Genomic DNA, 25436 nt, shown 5'->3' on the forward strand with positions numbered 1-25436 from the left:
AGGCCATTAAAATTATTCTGTCATCGTGTTTAGAGGTGGCATAGTGTCCCGTGTGTGGATTTGCCATGATTTGCTTAGCCAATGCTTATTACTGTACATTTAGATTGCTTCTAATTTTTCTTTTTCTTTTCTTTCTTTTTTTTTTTTTTGAGACAGAGTCTCACTCTGTTACCTGGGCTAGAGTGCTGTGGCGTCAGCCTAGCTCACAGCAACCTCCAACTCCTGGGCTCAAGCAATCCTCCTGCCTCAGCCTCCCGAGTAGCTGGGACTACAGGCATGCGCCACCATGCCAGCTAATTGTTTCTATATAGTTTTAGTTAGCCAATTACTTTCTATTTATAGTAGAGACGGTGTCTCGCTCTTGCTCAGGTTGGTTTCGAACTCCTGACCTTGAGCGATCCTCCTGCCTCAGCCTCCCAGAGTGCTAGGATTACAGGCGTGAGCCACTGCGCCCGGCCCTAATTTTTCACTATTATAAAGAACGATGGGATGAACAACTCTTACATACTTCTGATATACACATCTCTGATTATTTTGTCCCAAAAGGAATCCCAGGAATGGAATTACTGGGTCCAGGGTACCCATCCCTCCTCCTTCCAAGTCCCCAGCCCTGCTGGTAGCTGTCACGCTCACCCTGGTCCTGGGCAGGCAAGGTAAGAAGCGAACGGATCTCAGAGTGGACCCTAGCCCTTGGATGATGGAGACGAGAGGAGATGGGAACAGCAAGGGAACTCCTTGCTCTGTGCTTGTCTCTGTGGGGCCAGGAGGGGGATGCTCGCTCTAAGCCGGAGGATAATGGGGAGGGGGTGGGGGTGCAGAGGCTGCTAATGCATTTTGCCAGCATCTTTGGTTTCTCCAATATCCAGCCAGACTATTAGCAGCTCCCCAAGGATGGCCTGCGCCTCACGTCATCCCCCATTTCCTATAAATGGGAAGTGGCCAGGGAATAGGGTTTTCGTGTGCATGTGTGTATGGTGGGGGAGGGAGAAGGAAGGAAGGGAAAGGGACATGGTGGTTTTCCTACAGCTGACTTACTAGAGAAGTTGTTAATTGCCCAGAAAGACACAGAGCCTCGGGGAGCAGTATGGGTGCCATGACTTTCTCTAGGGCTCTGAGGTCACTGGCCGGGCTAGACAGGGGAGGGGTTGCTGCCCCGCTTGTGTTTCTGGAGCCCAGGGACTGTGTGTGTGTGTGTGTGTGTGTGGTTGGGGGGTTCAGGGGCAGGGGGAGAGAGTAACTCAGCTGAGGGATTGCCTCAGTTTCTGTATCTGAACATGGTATTCGTCTCTTGGGATGTCTGAAGGATCGAATGAGTTAATACACGAAAAATATTGAGGAACAGTGCCTGGCACGGTCAGCAATGGTTAACTAGTAGTGTTATGACACGAGGCTGCAGCAGCAGAAAGTAGGGGGGATTTTCCCAGCAGACGGCCCTACTGCACCCAGGGCATCTCTCTGGTTCGGTAAGGAAAGGTCACCTTGGGGAGGGGCGACCGACTGGGCAGTTATTCAGATGGCCCGGCCACTGGGTGGGGTCCACGTTGTGTGCTCACTCTCCTGAGCCCTCGTTCTCCTTCCCTGTGTCACAAGGCAGAAGGCACACAGGGCCCTGGCAAGAAGTGGGGGGTGGAGGTGGGGAGGCAGGGGGGCTCCCACTGCTCCCTGGAGGGACGACTCTCTCCTGCTGCTCCCAGTGTTCTTTTCCAAGCTTGGAAAATACCACCCTCGACTCTGTCCTGGCTCTGTAATTTTCCAGCTGACCTGGAATTCCCCCTGACTCCTGTCCTGTTTCCTGGGGCAGAGGGGACACCAGCTCAGGGACCCAGGACTCCACCCTCGTCTTTCTGCTGGCCGCAGGCGGGTATGCCAAAGGCTTTGGAAGGCCACTGCCAGGAGAGTCCCCAGCTATCGAGGTGTGTGTGCACCCAGGGAGTCAAAGCTGAGACCATTTTCAAGTTAAACTTGTTTAGTGACTCAGAAGGTAGATTCTTGGTTTTCTCTGCCCTCTCTCTTCCCCACCAGGGCTCCACTGTTTCCTTCTCCCTTCTCTGTGTCTCTCCCTTCCCTCCCTCCCTGTGCCTCTCAGCTGGGGGTGCCCTTAGAGATCCTCTAACTCCCTCTTCTTACAGAGGCCCAGGACAGGGAAGGGACTTGCCCCACATCACACAGCTGGTTGACACGGGACCAGCATGGGAGCCCAGCACCCCAGTGCCCAGTCCAGGGCTAAGGCAGACCAGGTCTTCCCCTTCAAAGGCATCTTCCTGCAATTTTGTAGCATTTAAGTCAACAATCCACCTAGACTGGATTTCTCTCTACCCTGGTAAAAAACTCCATGGAAGAGAAAAGACACACCTGGGAAGCAGACACTCCACTACCAGGGCCAGCCTGGGACTCCAGTTATTTGCCTCCTAACTGCACGCTTCCATTCCTGTCCAAGGCATTCTGGAAGCAGGTATCTATTAGGACATTGCTCAACAGCTGGCGCAGGGAATATTTTACTGGGAATTTATTATCCCTGCTACCCCATACACACTCTTAAGGAGGGGGAAAAATGGAATTTGGCTTTTAGCTGCAGAAAGAGGGATAAGGAAGCTCTATCTGCGTCGGAGAGTGGCAAACGGCGGGAAGAGTAACTCAGGGAGAATGTGACACCTCCTTCCAGGGGATGGTCCCGGACAGGTGGGGTGCAGCTCTGCTCGGAGACCGGGGTGGCCGGATTGGCACGCACTGGCTCCGGGCAGGGGAGGGGCGGGGAGGTGCCCCGCGGAGCCGGCGAGCTTCTACCTAAATGTTTTGGTGGCGAGCGGCAGAGGGGGCGGTGCATGCCCTAGGTAATGATAGGGCAGTCCAGAGCCACGCGGGGGCTGCCTGTCGCGGCCGCGGCTACAAAGACAGCTTGGAGACCTCCGGCTTTCTTCCCTTGGGTACCAGCCCCACCCCTCCATCCCCCTCCCAGCACCCCCCACCTCCGTCCCGCCTCGCCCCGCCCCCCTCCTGGCAGCCCCAGCGCGCATGCTCTCTCCCCCCGCGGAGTAACCTGGAGATTTAAAAGCCGCCGGCTGGCGCGCGTGGGGGAAGGAGGGGGCAGAGCCTGCACGCGCTGGCCCCGGGTGACAGCCGCACGCCTCGGCCAGGTAGGCGCGCGCCCCCTCCTCTCCCAGGGGAGAGGGTCCCGGCGCGGGAGAGGGAGGGGCGCTCGCGGCCCAGCGCCGGGGTGTCGCGTGTTTTGCGCCCCGCGGGATGGGGCCGCGCCGTGGCCGTCCTGGGCGCCGCGCGCCGAGTCCCCGCGCGTCCCGCGGGAGGGCGCGCAGCCGGGGGCGCGACCCCGCTCTGCCGCGGGCGGGTGCCGGTGCCCAGCGCCCGCTGGGTGCCCGCGGAGCTGCGCTTTCTTCCGCGGAGGGCGGGCTGGCTCCGGCGCCCGGGCTGTCCCAGGCCGGCGGGTGGGCGGGGAGCGGCCCCTCCCGAGCTCGGGCCGGCGGCGGCTGGCGGCGCGGCCGCTCGCTCCTGTCGCAGCCTCCCGCGGCAGACTTTTCTTTGGAAAGTTGCGTTTATTTTCTTCCCTTGTCTGGGCTTCACCGGAAAGGGGCAGGATGAGTCACCGGGGCGCGCGCAGCCCGGGACCTGGGGGAGCCGGGAAGGGGCCGCCGGCCGGGACGCCGCGGGGCGCTCGGGCTCGGGCCGGCTTTCTGGGGGAGGAGCGAGAGGGTGGCTAGTTCTGGGGCGAGGCTCTGGGCTGAGGGTCGGGCTGGAGTGTGTGTGTATTAGTGTCCCCCTTTTCAGCCTCGGTTACCCCTCGCGAGGGGTGGAGGCAAGGGGCGGCTGTGTTCTCCTCGCCGCCCGGGGTTCACGCGGGAACGGCGCGAGTGCTCCCAGCAGCAGACAGGTGTGACGCGGTGGTACCTGGCGTCAGGTGCAGCCTCTCAGAGCGCCGGGCTTAGGCGGCAGCAGGCCTGCTGGAGACGCCCCCAGGCACCTGCAGTCCCGAGCGAGGGCCAGTCCTTCCCATGGTCTCCCATTCCCCTCGGGCCCTGGAGTCCTGCGGGCTTCTCTTGCCCTTGACCTCGGAATCTGACACTCTTGACCTACTCAGCTTTTCCCCCTCCCCGGGGTGCGGTCTCCCCTGCTTCCTCTTTTCCCAAGGGGCCGCAGGCGGGGGGTGGGGGGGCAGGGAGGGGTTTGGCTTGGCGGGTACCTGGTGAGGGCTCGCCCTTCAGCTGTTACACTGACCCAGTCCCCGCGGAGCGGGCACTAAGAATAGCCCAGCTACTGTCCTGCCCTGCAGCCGGCCATTGCCAGCAAACGGGGGCCCAGAGTGACCCTTGCGGGGCTGCTGGAAGCTTTGCGCAAGGGTGGGATTGCGGTCCGGGCGCTTCTGGCTACCTTTCCGGATGCACTCCGCAGATCTTTCCGCGCAGAGACAGCCTCGGCGTGGACGCACCTGCCCAGGATGTGGGGAACAGGCCGGTGTGTGGGGTGGATGGGGAGGGTACGGGCTAGCTGGGAAGCCTGTGGAAACCCCTACGCAGCACATCCTAGGGGATAAGCGGGACATAATTTGAGGTCACGGGCCCTTCTGTTGGACCCGTCCCATCCCCTCATTCCTCCCTTATCTCCTCCCACCAGGCCTGTCGTGGAGCCAGGACTCTGTTGTTCTAAAAGTGCTCAGAAAATGGAGCTTGAGTCAGCAGGATGAGTCCAAAGATAAAAATACAGCTGTGGATGAATGTACAGCTGTGGACAGACAGGCCCCGATTTAGCGGGTGTGTGTTGGGGGGAGTTTTCCTGTGTGTTCATGGGGTGTGTCATGAACTCCCCCTGCCCTCCTGGCTCCGAGTAGCCCTGAGGGAGGACGGGGAGGAGCTGGACAGTGATCTTTGGTGGCCCACTGAGCCAGTTCCCAGGCCACCGGGTGGTGGAGGGATTGCAGGAAGGCCCCTCTCCAGCTCTCCGCTTGCTGGAGTGGGGGCTGGAGCCGGAGCGCTCAGCCTGGGCAGGGCTGGCCTTGAGCGCTCTGGAAGTGAAATTAACTTTAAGTACTATCATCTGGACCATTGCAGTCTGATGACACAACGTTATGGCTAAAAACCCAGGCTGCAGGAAGGCAGTCTATATATTGGCTGCTCCACTGGCTTGGCAAGTTAATACTTCTAAGCCTCAGTATTCCTGGCTACAAAATGGGAATGATAATAATAATACCTACTGTATAGCTTTGTGAATTGTTAAATTATAACAGATATAAATAATATTTGTAAATACATAAAGTCTAAAAATTATAGCTTTGTTAAACTGAGCGTAGAGCGCTTAACAATGCCTGATATATAGTACGTGCTCAATAACTGTTAGCTGGTACCAGCTGGCTCTATTATAACTATCACCTGTGATTGAACGGATAGCAACATCCAGCCTGGGCCTTTCTCTTAAACAACAACAAATATAATTTTTTGCTGTGCTCCTTATTTCTGAATTGGGAGCAAGGTCCCCTGGACTTTGGGAAGTTGGTGTGAATAGTTAAGTTGCTGGTCTCTGGCAAACTGGTTTCCTCTTGTGCAAGTTAAACTTTCTGTGCTTCAATTTCCTCTTTTGCAAAATGAGGATAATAGTACCTACCTCACAGTATTGCGAGGATTAAATAAGCTGATGTAGGTAAAGCTCTGAGCACAGCAGCTGCTCATAAAAGGAGCTTGATAGATGTCAGCTGTTGTTATTTGGTGACAGTGGAGGCAATCATTTTGGTTTACAGTTGGAAACCAGATTTTTGGCTGGAAATGGTGGCTCATGCCTGTAATCCTAGCACTCTCAGAGGGCAAGGCAGGAGGACTGCTTGGGGTCAGGAGTTCGAGACCAGCCTGAGCAAGAGCGAGACCCTGTTTCTACTAAAAATAGAAAAATTAGCTGAGCGTGGTGATACACACCTGTAGTCCCAGCTACTCGGGAGGCTGAGACAGGAGGATCACTTGAACCCAGGAGTTTGAAGTTGCTGTGAGCTATGATGACGCCACGGCACTCTATCCTGGGTAACAGAGTGAGACTCTGCCTCAAAAAAAAAAAAAAAAAAGAAAAGGAAACCAGAGTTTCCTAGCAAGGGAATTAGACCATACATAACTGTATATAAGCTACAGATGACACATCTGCAGTTGAACTTGTGGTCAGGTGCAAAGATCACACCAGGACTGGATGTCCATGTCTCTCCCCAGTCAATTTCAATTAGCCCAGAAACCCCTTCCCTCCCTCCCTCCCTCCCTCCCAAGAGTGTACTCAAGTTGGAAGAGGGTACCATGAGGTGATGAAGGTGTTTATATGTCCTAAAAAGTTAAGAGCCTTCTATGCAGAAAGGTTATTTGTTATTTTTAGGGAAACTATGTGGGGAGGGTGCCCTGAAGTTGGGATTCTGCTCTGTCCTCCCTCCCCAACTCTTAGGATCTTTTGCACTGTTCTTTGGTGTCTAGAAGGAAAAAAAAAAAACAAAACTGCAGCCTTGCTTGCTTTGAACAGTCAGTGGCCCTGTTTGCTGGGCAGCAAGGGTGGAGGCTGGACCAGTTGGTACCAGGCCCAGTGTCTTGAACGCTGATGCCACTTGACTCCCAGCAATAGAGCTGGAGTGTTGAGCTTTGTCCAGTGTACTAAGTGCCCCTGCTTGGGGGCAGGGGCTGGTGACAGAGCCATCGCGGGATGGTCCTGATCCCTGGGGCCAGAACTTCCTATTTAATTCATTTTCTCCTATGTGGTCTGTTTCCTCCTCCCTGGGAGGAAGTCCACAGTTTTGCTACCAGCCCTGAACGACGCGTGGGTCGTCTTGCCTCTGATGTTGGAGATGAGCCCGCCTCCCCTACTGGCCTTGATTTCTTTGCCTGTAAAACAGAGAGGATAGCATTCACCTTGCGAGGGTTGTGGTGAGGATTAAATGTATATGCACATTTAGCAAAGTGCACAGACCAGGTGCTCCGTGGATGTTTGTTCCTGCTCTTTTTTGTTACTCCTGGAGATCGCTTTTGGGGAGTTGGGAGGAGCTAGCAAGAAGGGGATTGGAGGCCAGCTCCCGTTCCTAGATCCCACCGTCCCTCAGTTACTACATCCAGGCCGGACGGTGCCAGCCAGGTAGGGCGCCCTCGGGAGCAGCCGCTCCTCTTTCCCCTGTGCTCGCTGTGCCCTTCCCGCAAGGCCGCTCTAATCTCGTGCACTTTGAATTGGCAAATAATGTCCAAGCTAAGAGCCCTGGCCTATCCCAAGTGATGTGGCAATCTAGAGCCCTGCTCCTGGCTCCTGTCCCTAGAAAGAGCCGAGCACCCGGATACCTTGAGTGTGGCCCCGCTTGAATCCCGGGCAAGCTGGTCCAGTCACATCCGACGGGAATCCTGATTCGGCCTCCCCGCAGGCCTTCTGTTGAGCATCCGGGAGTCTCACGCCCGTGCTGCGCGCTTTCCAGGGGCGCCAGTGGGGGAGGACCGCAGAGCAGGGACGCTGAGGATGAGGACAGTGCCCGCAGCATCCAACCCTGGGCATGCCTGGTTAGCGCGGCCGAGGTTGGCGGGAGGCAGGGGAGACTTGAAGGGCTGGGGTTCCAGGAGGAGGTAGGTGTGGGTTTCAAGCTGGACACGGGGTTCAGGTGGAGGCAGAGAGCAGCCCAGGAAGAGGAAGTAACTGGAGCATGGTGACAACTTTGTTAGCAAAAACAAGCCCAGGGCTGATGCATCCCCTCTTCCTCCGCCCAGGGAGGTATGATGACTCCTCTAAGGACACATGGATAGCCAGGCCTGATGTGAGACCGCAACCTGGTGCTGTGGTTTTGGGTCTGGTATTCTTTCCAGCACACCTTACTGGGGAGCAGTGGGGGGCGTGCTTAGGAATCCCAGGCTCCAGGGACCTTGTTTTACAGACATATGCCCTCTTCTCCTGTTGAGGTTCAGAAAATGGTACCCCAAAGTGAAGGCCTCAGAAACAAAGTTTATCTCTGACCACCTCCTACCTTCCTGTGTCTCGCCCCTCATTCTTCCCCAAGGCAAGCCATGGAGATTAGAATCCCTCTTCCCCAAGGCAGAGCATAGAAACAAGACCCCTCTCTCCGTAGCCAGTCATACAACCCCAAAATACTACTCTAACTGCCCCCTGCCTTTCTGTGTAAGAACTGGCCATAAAGATATTCTCTGACCTGCCTTGTTTAATAGTAGGTCATTACACCCTCTTTCCAAAGGGGTCCTACCCCATCTTCAGGAGGAAGAAATGCTACAACAGAGAAGCCAAGGAGAATCTGGACAGGCCTTGCTAGATAGATTTCCCCACTTCGTCTGTTACCTGTAGCTCATGCCCTTTTAGTCTAATCACGTTTCCACACGGCTGTCCCTCCTTCACCGAACCTAAGCGTAGAAGTGGGTGGTTCACCCTGGGTGTTGGGGTCTTCGTTCTGAATTCTCCCAGGTCCCATAAAACTATAGTCATATAGGTCGGTTGTGCTTTTTTCTTGTTAACCTGTCTTCTGTTAAGGAGCATCAGCCACGACAGAAGATGGGGAGTGGCCAGGCGCGGTGGCTCACGCCTGTAATCCTGGCACTCTGGGAGGCCGAGGCTGGAGGATCGCTCAAGATCAGGAGTTCGAAACCAGCCTGAGCAAGAGCGAGACCCCTGTCTCTACTAAAAATAGAAAGAAATTAATTGGCCAACTAAAAACATATAGAAAAAAATTAGCCGGGCATGGTGGCGCATGCCTGTATTCCCAGGTACTTGGGAGTTTGAGGCAGGAGGATCGCTTGAGCCCAGAAGTTTGAGGTTGCTGTGAGCTAGGCTGACGCCACGACACTCTAGCCCAGGCAACAGAGTGAGACTTGAGACTCTGTCTCAAAAGAAAAAAAAAAAGAAGATGGGGAGGAAAGGGATCACCCTTTTATGCCGTATAGAGCCTACCTGCTTATCCTTCAAGGGGAAGCATCGTGGCCACTTCTAGGAAGCCCTGGGAGAAGTAGACACGCCCCCCACCTTGGGCACCCACCCTGTGGGCTGTGTCTCAGCACCTGTCCCACTTCATTGCACACTGATCGCATTTTACCCCTTTGCTAAAGGAGCCGCAGGGGCTGGTTTCTGCCTCCTTCCAGGTGGGCTTACGTATAACCGGCTCAGCAGGGCTGGTGGGCTTTAGTGCCCTTTCCTTTAGGGGAGGTTAGGTTGCAGGCACTGGGGTGTGCCTCCTCCAACGGCCGGTGAACTTGAGATCTTTAATGAAAATTTTAAAAGTCTCTTTTGGAGCCAACTCTTACCTTGCTTACCGCAGAGTGGCTGTTTTTGAGAACACACTTTCAAAGAACTGGGTCTGACTCAGCTGTCTGATTATAAATGGGGCTGATCACAGACCCTAGGATATCGGGTCTGATGGAGTCTTAGAGGCCTTTGAATTTGAGACCCTGGAGGCACGGGACATGGCTGAGCTGGGACCAGCACCCTGGTGTGACTCTTGGCCCAGGGCTCTGCTCATCTGTAGGTCTGCCCGGATCTGTAGTCCCCTGGCCTCTTTCCTGGATACCTCCACTCCTAAGCGGGACCAGGCAGAAGGTGAGGACCGGGATTGGCTGTGCGTGGCTGAAGAGAGCAGCCTGGCCAGGCTACTGACAAGGGACAAGTTCACTAGGAGGGAGGCTGTTCAGGTCTCACTTTCAGGGGCTGTAGGAAGAGGTGGGATGGGGGAGGGAACTTCCGAGTGGCCTGGACACTGTGCTGAGCTCCTTGTTCCCTCCCACGTTCCTCTTCCCCACCCTGGACCAAGGGATTTCTTGGTACTGCTGCCCCACCTTATAGGGAAGCCTTTATCGTGGCCCAAGGAGAGGAGAACTTAGTTACTAATTTCTGCCCGGAACAGAGTCCACCTCTGGGAGAGAGTAGGGAAGAGGGCATTCTGCCCTCAGATGTCCTGGTTACTTGGTTCAGTCTCAGGTGACTGATGACCCTTGGCACTCTCTCGGCATTTGAGCAGTGTAGGCGGGTAAAGGATGGGGTCTATCTGCACCCGGGGAGCCCTTTACACCCGATTCCCCTTGACTCTTGTTGGCGGAAGGCTGAGAAAGGCCCTTCCTGAATGCCACGGAGCCTGGTCAGTGGGCACCTGTCCAGGAAGAAGCACCTGCCCGGGGCCGGGGCTGGGCGTGAGATCAGTTGCCTGGCTGCACAGCTGTAGGGAGCCTTAGACATTATCTACACTCGCGCTCATTCTACCAGTGTAGAAACTGAGTCTCGGAGAGGCGAAGTGGCTTGTCTAGGCTGTACAGCCATAAAAGTTGCTGGAACGGGGCTAGACTCTCCTGGCTCCCACTCCAGAGCACTTTCTAGAATTTGTGAACCTTGGGCCTGTTAAGTTCTGAGACTGAGAGATGTTCATCCTTGTGAACTACAAAATACCTACTCTGTATTTGGATTGTATGGATTATTGGAGGGCAGGTACAGTCTATCGAGTACCTTGCACATGTCCTGGGCAGCCCCTGGGTTCGTTTTCCCTGTGGATGGAAATCGCCCTCTTGAGCGCGCCTGTGGGTGTTTATCCCACCCTCCTCCGGGGCCTTCCGTGGCCAGGCAGGTCTGTTGCAGTGACCTCTCCTCACCTGTTGGGGCCAGCACCTGGGGAGGCGTCCGCATTCTTGGCATTCCTCTTGCAGCAGGGGCTGGAAGAGGCTCTGGTGCGGTGGGGGAGGCACGTGGGTGGGTGGGGGGAATGGAAGCCGAGAAGAAGGGCGGGGTTGGTCTCCCCGACCACGGCCTCCCCGGTTTGGGACTGAGAAGGCCTGTCCCGGCTTTCCTCCACCGAGGAGGCGCAGGCCGCTGAAGAAGCGGCCGCCAGGAACGTTCAGGTCCTTTATCTCAAACCTACTGCACATCCGTGAAGTCGGGGACTGACTGCAGTTTCCTTGCCTATGAAACGGGCGGGCGCGTTGACTGCACCCACCCCATCGGAGGGTTGGAGACCGAGGCGCTCAGCAGAGCGTCTGGCGTGCAGTAAGCCTCGACGGTGGCTGCGGTTACTGATTGTAGATGAGGAAACCGAGGCGTGGGAGGCCAAGGGACACCACAGCTGTAGTGCGTGGCCGGGCTGGTATGCGAATGCACGCAGGTCAGGCTGACTCCCAGACCCAGGTCACCCTGCACGGTCTGCCGGGCTTGGGGGATGTCGGCGCACACAGGCTCCGGCCCCTGGGGTGGAGCAGGGCGCTCCAGGTCGAAGCACACGGCTTGTCCTGGTTTGGAGGGCGTGCCCAGTGTGACCTTGGGTGGCAGCTGTTCTCAGAAATGAAGTCTGGTTGGGAGACCCGGGTGCCTGGGGTCAGACTGTGGGTCTGTGTTGACTGTCGCCATGGGCTTGCCAGGGGACCCTTGGGCGCTCTGGCCTCAGCTTAGGCTGGCTGGGACTGACAGTGGCCAAGGTGAGGGTCAGGCTAGCCCCAGAGTCCCTGTCACCGAGTCGGGGAGGGGAGATCAGCGCAGGCTCTATGGACCGCTGCCCTGCCCCTCCCCGCCCCTCCCCCAGTCTCCTCTGGCATTTGTTTCCTTTCCAAAGCTGGACTGGGGCTCTCAGACAGGGCAACAAAAGCAACTCCTCTCCAAGCCACTGCCACCTGTTGGGTTTTCACACATTGGGGGCGAGTGGGGGGAGGGCCGTTGCCTTGTCCCAGTGTCTGTGGTGTGCCCCCGCTGCCCCCCTAGGGCCTGGGATTCTCTGTGCTGCCCAACGTGACAGTGCCCGGGAGCCGGAGGGGGTGGGGGCCGCAGCAGCTGGAGGGGGAGTCGAGTGGGAAGGGGCCGGGGCTGGCAGCCGGGAGGGAGTTTGATGGATTACTCTGCAGGCCGAGAGGTTTCCCCCTAATCCCCTTTGTGTCCCGGCCCGCGGCCCCTCACTCTCCCTGACAAGCTGCTAAGCAGAAGGCTTCCAGTCCCAGGGAAGAAAAGGCAGCTCAGCAGGGCGGACTCTAAATCCCCGGCCTCCGGGCCCTGGGGGAGGCAGGAGCTAGGGAGCCTGTCTGGGCGGGGCGGGGACCCCTTCCCACTGCTCTGACTCTTTCTTAGGAGTCCCTCCATGGCCCTGGTGACACTGCAGTGTCCTCAGGTGGCCGTGAGAGCCCTGCGGGGCGGCTCTCTTGGGTCTCAGCTACTTGCGCAGATCACCGTTGCGTTTTTCTAGGGTGGGGCCGGGACACGCAGAGACCCTCCCTGCTTTGGAAATAATCTGGGCCCAGAGAACCGCAGACCCGATGGGCTGGAAGGCACGGAAACCACGTGTAGTCTAATGCCCTGTCCCGCTCCCCAGCACCCAGGTGGGGACCCTCACACGTCCCTGACAGAGGGGTCTGCATTGCTCATCTTCAGGTCTCTCAGGTGCAGGCTCTTTCTGGGGGTGTCCCCAAGGCTCCTTGTGGAGTTGCCCCGAGAGCAGAGCTCATCTGGGGAGTGCAGTGTGCCAGGTGTCATTAGGTAAGGCCCTGGGGCTGGGGCAAGGGGCGGGGACGTGTACCAGGGATGCTGGGCTGGTGAACCCCCAGACCTGAGAGGTCCTCTCCCCGTCCCCCAACCTACAGGAGCCTGGAGAGCTCCGCCTGGAGCAGTGCGCTGTGACCCCCCTTCCCCCGCGGCTCTGCACAGTCCTGGCCTGAGACAGGCCAGCCTGGTGGGGTGTGTCTGGGGGAGGTGGGCCGGGGCGACCCTACCCCCCTTGCTTCAGCTGAGTCATGGCTTCTCTGGCTGGCCTCCCGCACGCATGTGGGTCTCCCCTTCCGTGGGGAGGGCTCGGCGGCCGTGGCGGGAAGAGGGGCTGCTTCCCGCTTGCCGGGCCGGGCGTGTGAGAAAGCAGAGGGCCTTTGTCAGCGTGCTGGGAGGACGCAGGGCCGCGAGTGCGGGGCTGGTGGGGGCTGCGGCCGTTTGATGTGCTGGGTGGGGTGTGGGGACGCTGGCCTGCATAAAGACGCCATAGAATTGCCGCCGACACTGGCCCGGGCGGGGCTGCCCCCAGCCCGCTCCCTCCGGCCCGGCTGGCCCCTGTCTGTCGGCAGAGGGAGTCTGTTCCCCAGCCCCACCTCAGCCACGCGGGGTGGCAGGAGCCCCTTTGAAAGCCCTCAAAGGCCTCTTTATGCGTCCCCCTCTGACCCTCCTTCCCTGGGGGAGCCACCGGGGAGTGGGCTCGGCCGCCTTCCCTCCACCTCCTCCACTCTGCCTTTTGAGTTTTGGGCAAAGTTCAGGCCAAGTTTGTTTCTCGTGGCTCAGTTTCGTTTCCCGTCCTCCCTGCGCAGGGGGGCGTTCCAGGCCGGGAGGGGCGATCGGAGCCCCTCACCACCTCCAAGCCTTCAGGAGTTGCCGCTTCTGGGGTTGGGCTTGGAATTTCCGTGGTGTGTGGGGAGCCTGTGGAGGGAGGAGGACTCCAGTCTTCACCTTCTCTCTACGCCCACCCCCTGCTTTCCCCGGTTCCTTCGTTAGGTAAACATGTCCCAGGACCCTTGTCTTGCTGGGGCTGGTGCCAGAGGGTTGTGATGCAGCCCATGGCCTGCCCTGGGGGTGCCACGTGTGTATGGGGGGGTGCATGGGGCACCGAGTCTCCCAGTACCTGGAGCTGGGCCGAGAGGATCCGGGTGCACCGACCTTGCCCGGGGGCCTTGGCTGCTCTGGGTTTCGGGTTCGTTCCCCCAGGGATGAGGAAGGATGGCCTGGGGCGGAGCTCCGCGAAGGTTCCCAGAGGTCTTGGGTTTCCTCCAGCTCTCTTGCTGTCCTGCCGTCGTCGGCAACAGCAGCAGAGAGCAGGGGAGATGTTGGGAACTTGAGAGGGACTTGTCCCAGAAGGCGGCCTGTTCCTTTCCATTCTGAGAGGTCAGCCCCTCCGCTTCCTGCCCTTGCCTCACCAGGTGAGCACGCTCAGGCTGATCTCCTGTGTGTCAGACAGACCGTGCTCCAGGGCCAGCGGGGCAGGAGGATTTGGGTCGGAAGCATCTCCAAGACTGGAGGGTATAGGGGAGAATTAGACCCTGTCCCCTTGCCTGTATCTCTGTTCCAGGAAGACCAGGGGAGTTTCCCCAGACAGGGGGGCCCAACACTGATCTGTCACTTTCAGTCTTCGGTTAGAAGTGTGCCCTGGGGCCGCTGACAGCAGTGGTGGCCAGGAAAGCAGGACCGAATGACTTCGAGTTCTCTGGCCTCCCTGGGCCTGGGCTTCTCTGTTGGTGCGCCAGGGGATACGGCCCTGGAGGGGTTGGTGGCCTGTGGCTTGAGTTAGTGCTTTGGGTCCTCTGTGGTCCCCTCACCTTAAGGACCCTGGAGTGGGGATGAAGTGTGGGGACTGGGGCACTAGGAAGGGTGCAAGGATGAGAAAAGGGGCCTTTTGGGGGTGTTCTTACGGGCTTGGGATTGCTCAGGCAATTCTGGGCTGGGAAGAGTAAAGTCTGGGGGTGGCAGTTGTGCCCTGAACCGCCAGGGCAGAGTAGAAATCAAACGAGGGAGGAGGGGGCTCTGCAATCTAAGAACAGACAATGCCCTGCTGGGCTTGGAACCTGCTCGATTCCTACCCAACTCCTTTCTATGAGTTCTTCACCTAGCCCAGCCCCTAGTTACCAGGTAAAGAACGTCTAGGGTGGAGAGAGGTAGCCCAGGGAGGGGGAGGCAGCTAATGAGCTATGGGGGGAGGGCGATTCAATTGCTTTTTTCACTACCACTCCCCCCCTTTTTTGTGTTTTTCCCTTGTGGGCTAAGCAGGATCCTGTTCATTTCTGGGAGGACTGGATTCAGGGACAGGGAAGGCAGGTGGGGTGATTAATGGTTGCTAGAGAGTAGCAATTTATTTTAAACAACAGGGAGCAACCAGGGCTTGGAAAAAGGGGGCAGGTTATGGGTGAGGCCAGGTCTGACGGAGTCTGTTTGCTCAGGGAGGACCTGGTCCCTTAAACCCGGAGCAGGTGAGTGTCCAGGGCCCTCCCTGACCAAAGGTGGGGGGTGGAATGGGCTGGGAGCCTTTTGACCCAGAACCCCTCCCTCCGTGCCGGATGGCACCACCCCTTGGTCTGGGTGCAGCCCCCGGCTTTCCTGTGGGTGCTGTGGGCCACAACAGCTCAGCTAAGACGGGTCCCCCTGCCTCCCTTTTGGGACTGTGTGGGTCAGTATTTTGCACTGCCGCTCGGGCCACCCCCAGAGGAGGTCCCACGGCCCGTCTCCAAGCGCGGGCCTGTGCAGGACTGCGGGGAGGAGGCTGCCGCCTGCCCAGCCTTATCCGAGTCCCCGCCTTCCTGATCCACTAGCCGAGAAGCCCCAGAAGCCGTTACGGAGTGGACGGCCCTTACCCGGGACTGGTGGCCATCTGAGTCTCAGACACAGCTCAGAGGGCACTGCAGCATTCTTGTCACATGCAGGGGCCCTTGGGTAGCTTATGTTATTCGAAAAGATAAAAAAAAATTGAAGCACTTTTTATTATGAGGTGCTGTGATTGGTGGGGGGATAAGTGGGGGCTTGGGGTGCTCTTGGGTTGGAGCCTGGTCCTCAGCCACTGTGGTCCTTGCACCGGAGTAGTAGCATCCCTTCAAAGCATTTATGGGATGGAATTAGGGAGGAGAGGGAAGGCACTCCAGGCAGTAGTGCTGGGAAGTTCTGTCCCCTGCCTCTGTCTTGGCTTGGATGACAGGTTAGGGGCCTCTTGCCTACTGACCTCACCACGCCTTGCCCTCTGGTAGCACCTCCTCTTGGTGACTGGCTTGATTTTTCCCTCTTTGGTAGTCACTTCTAAGCAAAGCCAACTGCAATGGGTACATTGTCAAGAGGCAGGACCAGGGGCCACAGATGGGGGTGCGGGGTGGGCACTCCCCCAGGGGGATCAGAGCTGGTGGTGGCTCTCTCCCTCCGCTCGGGAAGCTGGGCTGACGGGAAGGGGCGTGGGAACCTGTCTGCTGAGAACGGATGCATTTAGGGAGCAGAGAAAGGCTACCCAGGAAGGAAGTGGTGGGGCACCCTGCCAGCCTGGGGGTCACTGGCATCATCATGGCTTCTGCCAGGTGATGTGGTTCCACGCCCCTGTGAGTCTGGGACTTCTCTGCTGAGAACAGCTCCACTGTCCCGCGACAGTTGGACAGTCACCTGTGGACTTTTCTTTCCCGTGAACATTGAGCTTGGGGGGAAACTCAAAGGTTTTGGGGCCTAGGTCTGTCCAGGGGAGCTCTCTTTCAGTGGTTTCAATGACAGGTTAAAACCCAACCCAGCAAGTGGCAGCCTCTCCTCCCTTCCCCCTCACCCCTGTCCTTGGGGGTGGGGGTCACGGTACAGCATGGCTCCTAGCCAGGAGCAGCGAGGAATAGGAAGTGTTACTCTTAACAAAGGGGAATTGAGCAGCCCAGCTTTGGGAAGTGCAGAGAGAAAAGCAAACAAACCAGGCCTGGCAGAGGGGCTCCTGGCACACCTTGAGAGCCGGCCTGGGCAACCAGAACTTCCGCCGCCGGTTCGATTCTCTCCCGACCCCCATCCTAGCAGGCGAGGGCGATTGCAAATATTGCCAAGCACAGAATAACCAGCATCTGTTTGGCTTTGCAGCATGCTGAGGTTTACAAATCATATTTACCTTATTAATTATGTCAGCCGTAGGCTAATATTAACATGCATTTCCTGGCTGGGCAGCAGGGGGTGGCACCTAGGTGGCAGGGCCAGTCGCTGGCCAGTGAATGGACAGGATTCAGACGAATTAGGGCAAATCCTGGAGCCCCAGCTCCCAGGACTTAATACTCTGTGTGCTTGTGATTGTTCCCGCCCTTTTAGGATCTGAGCAATGAGATGTGTCCCCACCGAGGTGGCCCACGGCAACAGGTGTTTAGCATGGGCTGAGGAGCTGGGCCTGCACCAGAGGGCCGGCAGAGATGGGCGCCTGGCTGAAGCCTAGGCAGCCGGTGGCGGTGAGGAGGACAGGCCCGGGCTCCCGGAGCAGAGCCGAGGCGGAGCAGTTCTGGAGAGCGTGAAGAACGGCCCGAGCCCCACCACCCGCCTGGCCCATGATGATCCAGAGGCTGTGGGTGGGCCGCCTGCTGCGGCATCAGAAAGCCCAGCTCCTGCTGGTCAACCTGCTGACCTTTGGCCTGGAGGTGTGCCTGGCTGCAGGCATCACCTACGTGCCACCCCTGCTGCTAGAAGTGGGGGTGGAGGAGAAGTTCATGACCATGGTGCTGGGTGAGTCACGACATCCTCCTTCCTCCCTGTGCCAGATTTGTGCCACCTGGGATGTGGGGCAGGGGCGCCTCTGCCCAGGCAGCTGTCTGGGGGGAGAGCGGTCGCCTGCTGTCCATGTGCTGGGTGGGCAGGGGTGCCGGGCAGGAGGCTGACCCTGGGCTGAGGGGGTGCCCCAGGAGAAGACAGTACAGGGACACAGCCTGGTCACCTCTGTGTCCCTGACCCTGCATGATGCCTGGCTCACAGGAGACACTGGAGAAGTTACTCCTACCCTTTGTCTACTCCTAGCCCTTTTATAATTAATGTCTGTTACCTGATTGAATCCTTACAACTACCCTTTGAGGTGTGATCCGATTTATAGAGAAGAAAACGGAGGCCTGTAAGAGGTTAGGTGAGCCTTAGCCAAGGCCACACAGCTGCTGACCAGTAGAGCTGGAACTCGATTAATGTCTCCCAGGCAGCCAGCGCTAGCTTTTACCCCTAGGTCAGGGGCCGGGCTCCCGACTCTGCAGATGAATTCCGCAAAAGCCACAGAAGGCAACTAGTTACCATTGTGTGACACCCCCACGCCCAGGAAGAGGGGGCCCCGCAGGATCGCAGGCTCTGGAGTCAGACTGCCTGTTGAAACTCCGCCTCTTACCCTTTGTAGCTCGGTGCCTTTGCACAGGTATCATTCATCAGTTGCTCCATGCCTCAGTTTCCCCAATCTGAAAAGAGGGCTGTGTGTAATACGTGTGTCATGAGGAATAAATTGGACTCCCCGGGAAGACTTGGCACCGAGTCTCGTGTGGAGTTCGCCCTCAGTGTGATGCCACTTCCATCCTTCTCAAGCAGCTTGGCTCCCCGTCCCCCTTAACCGTCCCATCGACTCGCCACTGACTCGTGCTCCTTGCCCTCTTGCAGGCATCGGCCCCGTGCTGGGCCTGGTCTCCGTCCCACTCCTGGGCTCAGCCAGTGACCACTGGCGTGGGCGCTACGGCCGCCGGAGGCCCTTCATCTGGGCGCTGTCCCTGGGCATCCTGCTGAGCCTCTTCCTCATCCCCAGGGCCGGCTGGCTGGCGGGGCTGCTGTGCCCGGACCCCCGGCCCCTGGAGCTGGCACTGCTGATCCTGGGGGTGGGGCTGCTGGACTTCTGCGGCCAGGTGTGCTTCACCCCACTGGAGGCCCTGCTCTCCGACCTCTTCCGGGACCCGGACCACTGCCGCCAAGCCTACTCCGTCTACGCCTTCATGATCAGCCTCGGGGGCTGCCTGGGCTACCTGCTGCCCGCCATCGACTGGGACGCCAGTGCCCTGGCCCCCTACCTGGGCACCCAGGAGGAGTGCCTCTTTGGCCTGCTCACGCTCATCTTCCTCACCTGCGTGGCGGCCACACTGCTAGTGACCGAGGAGGCGGCGCTGGCCCCGGCCGAGCCGGCGGAAGGGCTGTCGGTCCCCTCCGCGCAGCTGCCCTGCCGCCCGTGCCGGGCCTTCTGGAACCCGGGCGCCCTGCTCCCCCGGCTGCACCGGCTCTGCTGCCGCATGCCGCGCACCCTCCGCCGGCTCTTCGTGGCCGAGCTGTGCAGCTGGATGGCGTTCATGACCTTCACGCTGTTTTACACGGATTTCGTGGGCGAGGGGCTGTACCGCGGTGTGCCCAGGGCCGAGCCAGGCACCGAGGCCCGGAGACACTATGACGAAGGTAAGGCGGCTGTGGAGGGAGGCTGTCGTGGGAGCCGCCCTCCTGTGTGCCTCCCCGGCTAGGGAGACGGGCACAGCCTGTGCCTGGGGCCCGGCTCCCCCATCAGGAAGGGAAAATGGACGCAGCCTGCTTACCCGGCTCTGCCTGCTGTTTCAGTTGCGCTTCTGGCTGCTCTGAGAGTTTAATCGGAGTCATTGCCCCCGTCTGGCAGAAGGAAAGGCTGGAGCTTATTCAGGGTCCAGAGGGAGTGGAGGAGTCAAGGCTGGGTTTCAGGTCTGGCTGGCTCCAGCTTCAGTGTGCCCTCTGCTCCCCTGATGACTTTCTAAATCTCTCCAGCGCCTGCCAGCTCAGGTATTCTAGAAGAGTGTTGAAGCCTGTGCAGAACTATCTTTCTGTTCCCTCTCGCCCTCCTGTCCCCAAAGCTGAGGCTCCCAGAAAACCCTTAGGACATCTTCCCCTGCCCTTAGCTAATGGCCGTGGCTATGTCTCCCGAGGGCTGGCGGAAGAGCCTAGATTCCTGTGCTGCAGGTGGAATGGGGAGGGTGCTGGGGAGCAGGTATGTCCTGCAGCAGGTGCCTGTGGCCCTCACTTCTGAGCTCCCCCCAGACCTTATGGAGCATCCCCCTACCCTGCCTGACGCCACCTTCCCCCTCCAGGCGTCCGGATGGGCAGCCTGGGGCTGTTCCTGCAGTGCGCCATCTCCCTGGTCTTCTCCCTGGCCATGGACCGGCTGGTGCAGCGGTTCGGCACCCGGGCAGTCTACCTGGCTAGTGTGGTGGCTTTCCCCGTGGCTGCTGGCGCCACGTGCCTGTCTCACAGCGTGGCCGTGGTGACGGTCTCGGCCGCCCTCACCGGGTTCACCTTCTCGGCCCTGCAGATCCTGCCCTACACGCTGGCCTCCCTCTACCACCGGGAGAAGCAGGTACTCGGCGGCTGGCGGAGCGGGAGTGGGGCGGGGGCCGGGGCAGGCTGGACAGTCCAGGACTTGCTGTCTGGCCACAGGCCTTGGAGGTTTTCTTTGATCAGAGAGGAAGCCCATCCTAGCCCCAGGACCAGAGATTTGGGCTGCAGAGGAAGAAGCGTGTAGATTAGATTCTTGGAATGACTTCCCGGGGTCAGGACCATGAAGCACTTGAATGGAGGATTGCAGGAAACTGCAGATCCTTCAGTAGGAATCTGGAAGAGCCAGCTCGCTGAAGCCCTCAGTCTGGGCTGGCTGCTCTGCAGAGAGGCGGGGGCGGGATCAGATGACCTGCGGGGCATCTAGCTTCAGATGGCCAGTGGGACGGTCTGGCCTTAGAGCTCCTCTCCTTTTCCAGGGAGAGAGGCAGCGTGACGGCCTTGTGCCCTGCTTTGGTCTCAGAGAGTGGGAAGTCTCCTTCCTGCCCCTTCTCTTTCTGGTTTGTCTTCCTTTTCTGTCTAATTCTCTTTTCTTTTCCTGCCTCCCTCTTTTGCCTCTGTCCCTTTCCCCTGCCTCCACGGCAGATATCCGAGCCTGACACCTGGCACCTGACACGGCTCACCTGGGCACTGTAGGTTGGGGGGCCTCCTTCCCGCTCTGCCCACACCAGCCAGCCCCTCCAGGGGCTCCCTTCTGTGGGGAAGCCTCCTGACCCAGGCACTGGGGTCCCCCTAGTCCCCTTCCACTGGCCTCACTGCAGCCCTGGGTGCAGAGCTCTGCCCCAAAGGGCATGAAGCTGGGGTGTCCCAAGGGAGGAGGAGATGAGGGCCTGTCCTCATGGAGCTCCCAGGCTGCAGGGGGACTGGCTCCTGCCCCTGTAGCACACGAGTGGGGTAGTAGGTAAATCGTGGCTGGCTACCTGCCCAGGTGTCTGCAGGGCTGGGAGGTGTGCAGGAGGAGGGCCGAACGCTTTGGCTGGGGGAGCTGGGTCCCGAGACCCCTGCTGGCTCACCGCTAACCTTCATCGGCCTCTGGTCTTCCGCTGCCCTGGGCTGGGGGAACGGAGGCCGGTGTCGGAGGCCAGGCTTGAGCACCCGCAGTTGTGCCAGGGAGCGTGTTCTGTGCTGAGAAGCGTGTCTGTCCTCCGGGACCTCTTCAGGCTCCAGCCTCAGTGGTCTTTCCCGGGGTGGCAGGCAGGGAGGGGAGCATCTGAGAGGCCCGTTCCTAGCCACAGCTGATGGCGATTTGGCCCCGCACGCCGCACGCCTGCTCTTTGCCCACTTGTGGAGCTGCAGGGTGAGCCGTGGGCCTTCTTGGTGTCCGGCTTGAGCTCTGCCGAGGCTCCCAGCTTGCAGTCGCAGCCGCCTCGGGGACGCTCCTGTGTGACACACTCCTGGTTACGAGGGGCAGCGTCAGAGGAGACCTGGCCAAGTCCTCTTACATGGGAGGCTCTGGGCCGGGGAGGCAGGGCGGGAGTGGGGAGGGCCCACCAGACACCTCACTGAGCTGCGAGAAGGGCTTGGGCGTTAGCACAGCTGGGGCTGGGGGAGGTGGGAACTGGGCCATTCCTCCCACCCGCAGCCTGCCCATCCTCCCTGCCCCAAGGCTGGGGCCAGGGACCTCGCAGCAGGGCAGCAGCTCCAGCGGGGGCCTGGGGCCCCAGGCGGGAAGAGCGTCTCTCTGCAGGACGAAGAGGACTTCCAGATGGTGAAGGGGAGGGCAGGCAGGCAGGGAGAGGGCTGGGAGAGCCTGGGTGGGGATTGGGCCAGCAGGGGCCTCGCCTCTGGATCTCCTCCCTCGATTCTTAGACATCTCTCTTCCCACCTGTCTCCATTCTTCTGTGTCTTTTCCTTTACTTGGGGCTCTGTCCTTTTTCTACCCTGCAGTGCTGAGTTTGCCGCTTGCTTGTAAGAGACGCTAGAGGAGACCTAGACTTCTAGTTTCAGCTTTGTCCCCTCCTCTCCCATTGACTGGTTTCTTGCAGCCCCGGATGAAGGCGAGGGTCCGGTCTCACAGCCGGGGGACCCCTGTGCCTGGGTACACACCTGTCCTCCTCCCCCTTCTCCACCCCTGCCCTGCAGGTGTTCCTGCCTAAGTACCGAGGGGACTCTGGAGGTGGTGGCTGCGAGGACAGCCTGACAACCAGCTTCCTGCCGGGCCCCAAGACTGGAGCTCCCTTCCCCAACGGACACAAGGGCGCGGGCGGCGGCCTGCTCCCCTCCCCGCCTGCGCTCTGCGGGGCCTCGGCCTGCGACGTCTCCATGCGCGCGGTGGTGGGCGAGCCGACGGAGGCCAGGGTCGTCCCGGGCCGCGGCATCTGCCTGGACCTCGCCATCCTGGACAGCGCCTTCCTGCTGTCCCAGGTGGCCCCGTCCCTGTTCATGGGCTCCATCGTGCAGCTCAGCCAGTCCGTCACTGCCTACATGGTGTCCGCGGCGGGCCTGGGTCTGGTCGCCATTTACTTTGCTACGCGGGTAGTGTTTGACAAGAGCGACTTGGCCAAATACTCGGTGTAGACACGCGGAGGGGGAGGGCCTGCCTCCGCGGGTCCCCGCTCTCCATCCGGCTTCAGGTAGCCCAGGAGGGCTGGGGGCTCCCTCCCGTGTCTCTTGCTGCCACAGCGGTGCGGCTCTCTGCTGCCACCCTGTGGCGGCGAGGCGTGTAGCTGCACAGCTGGGGGACTGGGGGTTCCTTCTGGCCGGTGGCTGCTGCGGTGGGCGGACTGGCAGCTTTCCGAATGGGTTTCAGGCCGGACCTCCACGGGGAGGCCAGAAGGGCAGGGCATTCGATTAGCTCCGTGCACTGGAATGTGGGACTCTGCAAGTGGGTTACTTAGGTTCAGGGTCAACAGGTTGATGCCAGGATCTTGGTTGAGACATAATCCAGAGAAGAAATTTGGGGAGCTGAATAAACTCAGCCACCTCCAAGCCCCCTTATCTTGCAGGTTTCCCCAATGTAGCTCTTGCATGGGAGTTTCTAGTACGAAGCTCTCCTCCACGGGATCTGAAAGTATGAAAGTTATTTGGGGGGGGGGAGAGTCCTGAGGGGCACGGCAACTCGGGGCCCAGGCCCCCTTGGTCCACAGCACTGCCTATCTGCTGATCCCCTCCACCTTGTATCAGGACTTGGCTTGTTGGTCCCTGTGTCGCCCTCATAGGGACACAGGCATTTAAATGTTTAACTTATTTATTTAACAAAGTAGAAGGGAGCCATCGCTAGTTTTCTATGTTGGTGTCCAGGAGTTGGGTAGGGTGGGATCTCTCAACAACCAGGTCTTCTGAGATAGCTGGTCATGGGCCGAGCGTTGCCAGAGTCCCCTTCTCCTGGGGTCTGGCCCCCAGAAATGGCTCACCCAGGACCTTGGAAATTGTACTCATCCCACCTGATATCCCAAATGCCGTCACCCAAGGTCAGGGGTGTTGAGGGAAGGTGGGGGTAGGGGAGCTTCAGGTCTCACCAGCTTCCCTAACCACCTCCCACTCCTAACTCCCCCTGCTCCCTCTAGGACCGGGCCAGTGGAGGCACTGCCCTTCGCCTGAGCCCCTTGCCTTTCCCCACTGGCTCCACAACCCTTTGTTGGGGGCTGTTGCAGGACCAGCAGGACCAGAAGCACAAAGTGTGGTTCCTCAAGCCTTCGTCCGTCTCAGCCCCCGGGGTATATCTGTGCTTGGGGAGTCGCACACAGAAACTCAGGAGCACCCCCTGCCTGAGCTAAGGAGGTCTTATCTCTGGGGGGTTTAAGTGCCGTTTGCAATAATGTCGTCTTATTTATTTAGCGGAGTAAATATTTTATACTGTATGTGAGCAATCAGAGTATAATGTTTATGGTGATGAAATTAAAGGCTTCTTATATGTTTGATTGGCGTGTGTTGTGCTTTCTGAGGGTGGAGAACCAGAGCTCTCCAAAATCATTCTCAATTCCCCAGTTCATGGGGACCTTTGGCTTTTGGCAGCTTCAGTTCCCAGTGCCACCAGCAGAGGGAGCCATAGACCAGCAATCTTTGTGTCCACTGGGCGAGGCAGTCTGCACCCTGGATTGGGGTGCTCCTTTGGGAGTGGAGGAGGAGGCTCGAAAAGAGTCTGAAATGTGGGAGGGTGGGGACATTTTCCTTCTCAAAGGGCCCCCCGTGTGGTTGAGGAGATGGAGCAAGCCCTCATGGACCACAGCAAGAGAATAGGGACTGCACCTGGCTTGTGCGTGGCGAGAATTTTGACACCACTGGGCCTTGGTTCATGCCCTTTACGCTGGTTCTCACACTCTCCCATTTCCTTAACTCTTCACGCCAGGCTCGCACTCAGATCGTGGTCACTGCCATGCATGAGGGATTCTTGAGAAATGGCTGAGTCCATGTCTGGGGCAGGAAACGTCCCAGATGAAGTTGAGCTACCTTGTCTTGCCTAAAAAACAAGGGATATTAAAGGCTATCGGAATCATGTCAAAAGAACTCATGGAACACCTTGAAGGTGATCCCGTTGGCCAAAGACGCCACAACTTGAGTCTCAACAAGAACACTGACTACATCGGATTGAAGCACGGATGTATACAATTCACAAGTTTGTAATGATACTAATAAAAACAACCTCATTGGTCACCTTTGGTGGCTGCTAGAGCACCATCTCATTATTCCAAAAGTTGGTAAGTCGTGGGAAAGGATTATCAAGTATTTATCATGCTTTTCCCATATAAGCCATATTTCAGTATGGCCAGATAGCAAATGAAGATTTTTTTTTTCTTTATGGAAGAATACATACCAAAGGAGTGATAGATATTGCAAAATTATAATTTTCTAGTTCTACCAAAATAGGACCTAGACAACGATTACCAATGTCTTCCTTTCTGGCCTGGGGTGTCCCTGCCTGCAGAACCAGATACCATGAGGTGGAGAATATCCCCCTGGTAGCCTGGGTCTCGGGTTACTTCTCGTGCTGCTGGGGGAAAAAGCCCTTGGTTTCCAGGGTCAGATTTGATTACAGCAGCCTGGCAGTTTTGTCACCATGGGTGGAAGGGCTTGTTTAGAGCTGGGGCTTTCTGACATCCAACACTGTCACTAGATCTCCACGCACACTAGGAAGCAGCTGGGTGTATACCCTGGCAACAGAAACACTTGGCCCCAGGCTGTCCCTTCCTAGCATTTGACCTTCAACAGTTTACTCCCCTGTGTGTGCAGTCGAGGGCGTTAACAGGTCATCTCTGCAGATGCAGCTGTAGAATTCCGTGACCCCACAGTTCCGTGTCCCCTTCCCCCAGTAGACTACTTAGCGTATTAAAGTCCCTAATTAATGTGCTCTCCCTTTCGCGAAATAACATCTGTCTCTTACCTTCCTGTATGCTGGGGCCGTGGGCAAAGGGAAGACACTCACTGGCGGCTCAGGTGGGGCTGTGAGGAGGCAGGCTGGGGAGACCCTGCCCACCGAGGGTCCTGGGTCCTGCAGAGGATCTAGACCCAGAGGACACTGCACAGGCTGGCCCCCTCCCAGTGATCACATTACAAGTGCTGGGTGAATCCCGTGGAGGTGGCTGCAATAGACTTCGTCCACCCCCCCCCCATGATGTTGAAATTGACACCCAGTGTGATGGCATTCGGAGGTGGGGCCTTGGGGAGTTAATTAGGTCATGAGGGTGGAGCCCTTATCAATGGGATTAGTGCCCATTAGAGGCCTCGGGGAGCTCCCTTGCTTCTGAATCAGGAAGTGGGCTCCCATCAGACAT

The 25436-nt window shown here is 58.4% G+C and overlaps 1 protein-coding gene across 1 annotated transcript; it reads left to right on the plus strand.

Moving 5' to 3' along the window:
- Positions 1-3012: 3012 nt before the first annotated feature.
- SLC45A3 (solute carrier family 45 member 3) lies at positions 3013-23585 on the plus strand. Its single transcript, XM_012759986.2, has 5 exons — positions 3013-3134; positions 16741-17145; positions 18049-18825; positions 19482-19747; positions 21808-23585. The coding sequence occupies exons 2-5, from the start codon at positions 16971-16973 to the stop codon at positions 22240-22242; spliced, it is 1653 nt and encodes a 550-aa protein (XP_012615440.1). The 5' UTR covers positions 3013-3134; positions 16741-16970; the 3' UTR covers positions 22243-23585.
- Positions 23586-25436: the final 1851 nt, after the last annotated feature.

Source organism: Microcebus murinus, chromosome 23 (genome assembly GCF_040939455.1).
Source record: "Microcebus murinus isolate Inina chromosome 23, M.murinus_Inina_mat1.0, whole genome shotgun sequence".
In the NCBI taxonomy this organism is placed as follows: domain Eukaryota; kingdom Metazoa; phylum Chordata; class Mammalia; order Primates; family Cheirogaleidae; genus Microcebus; species Microcebus murinus.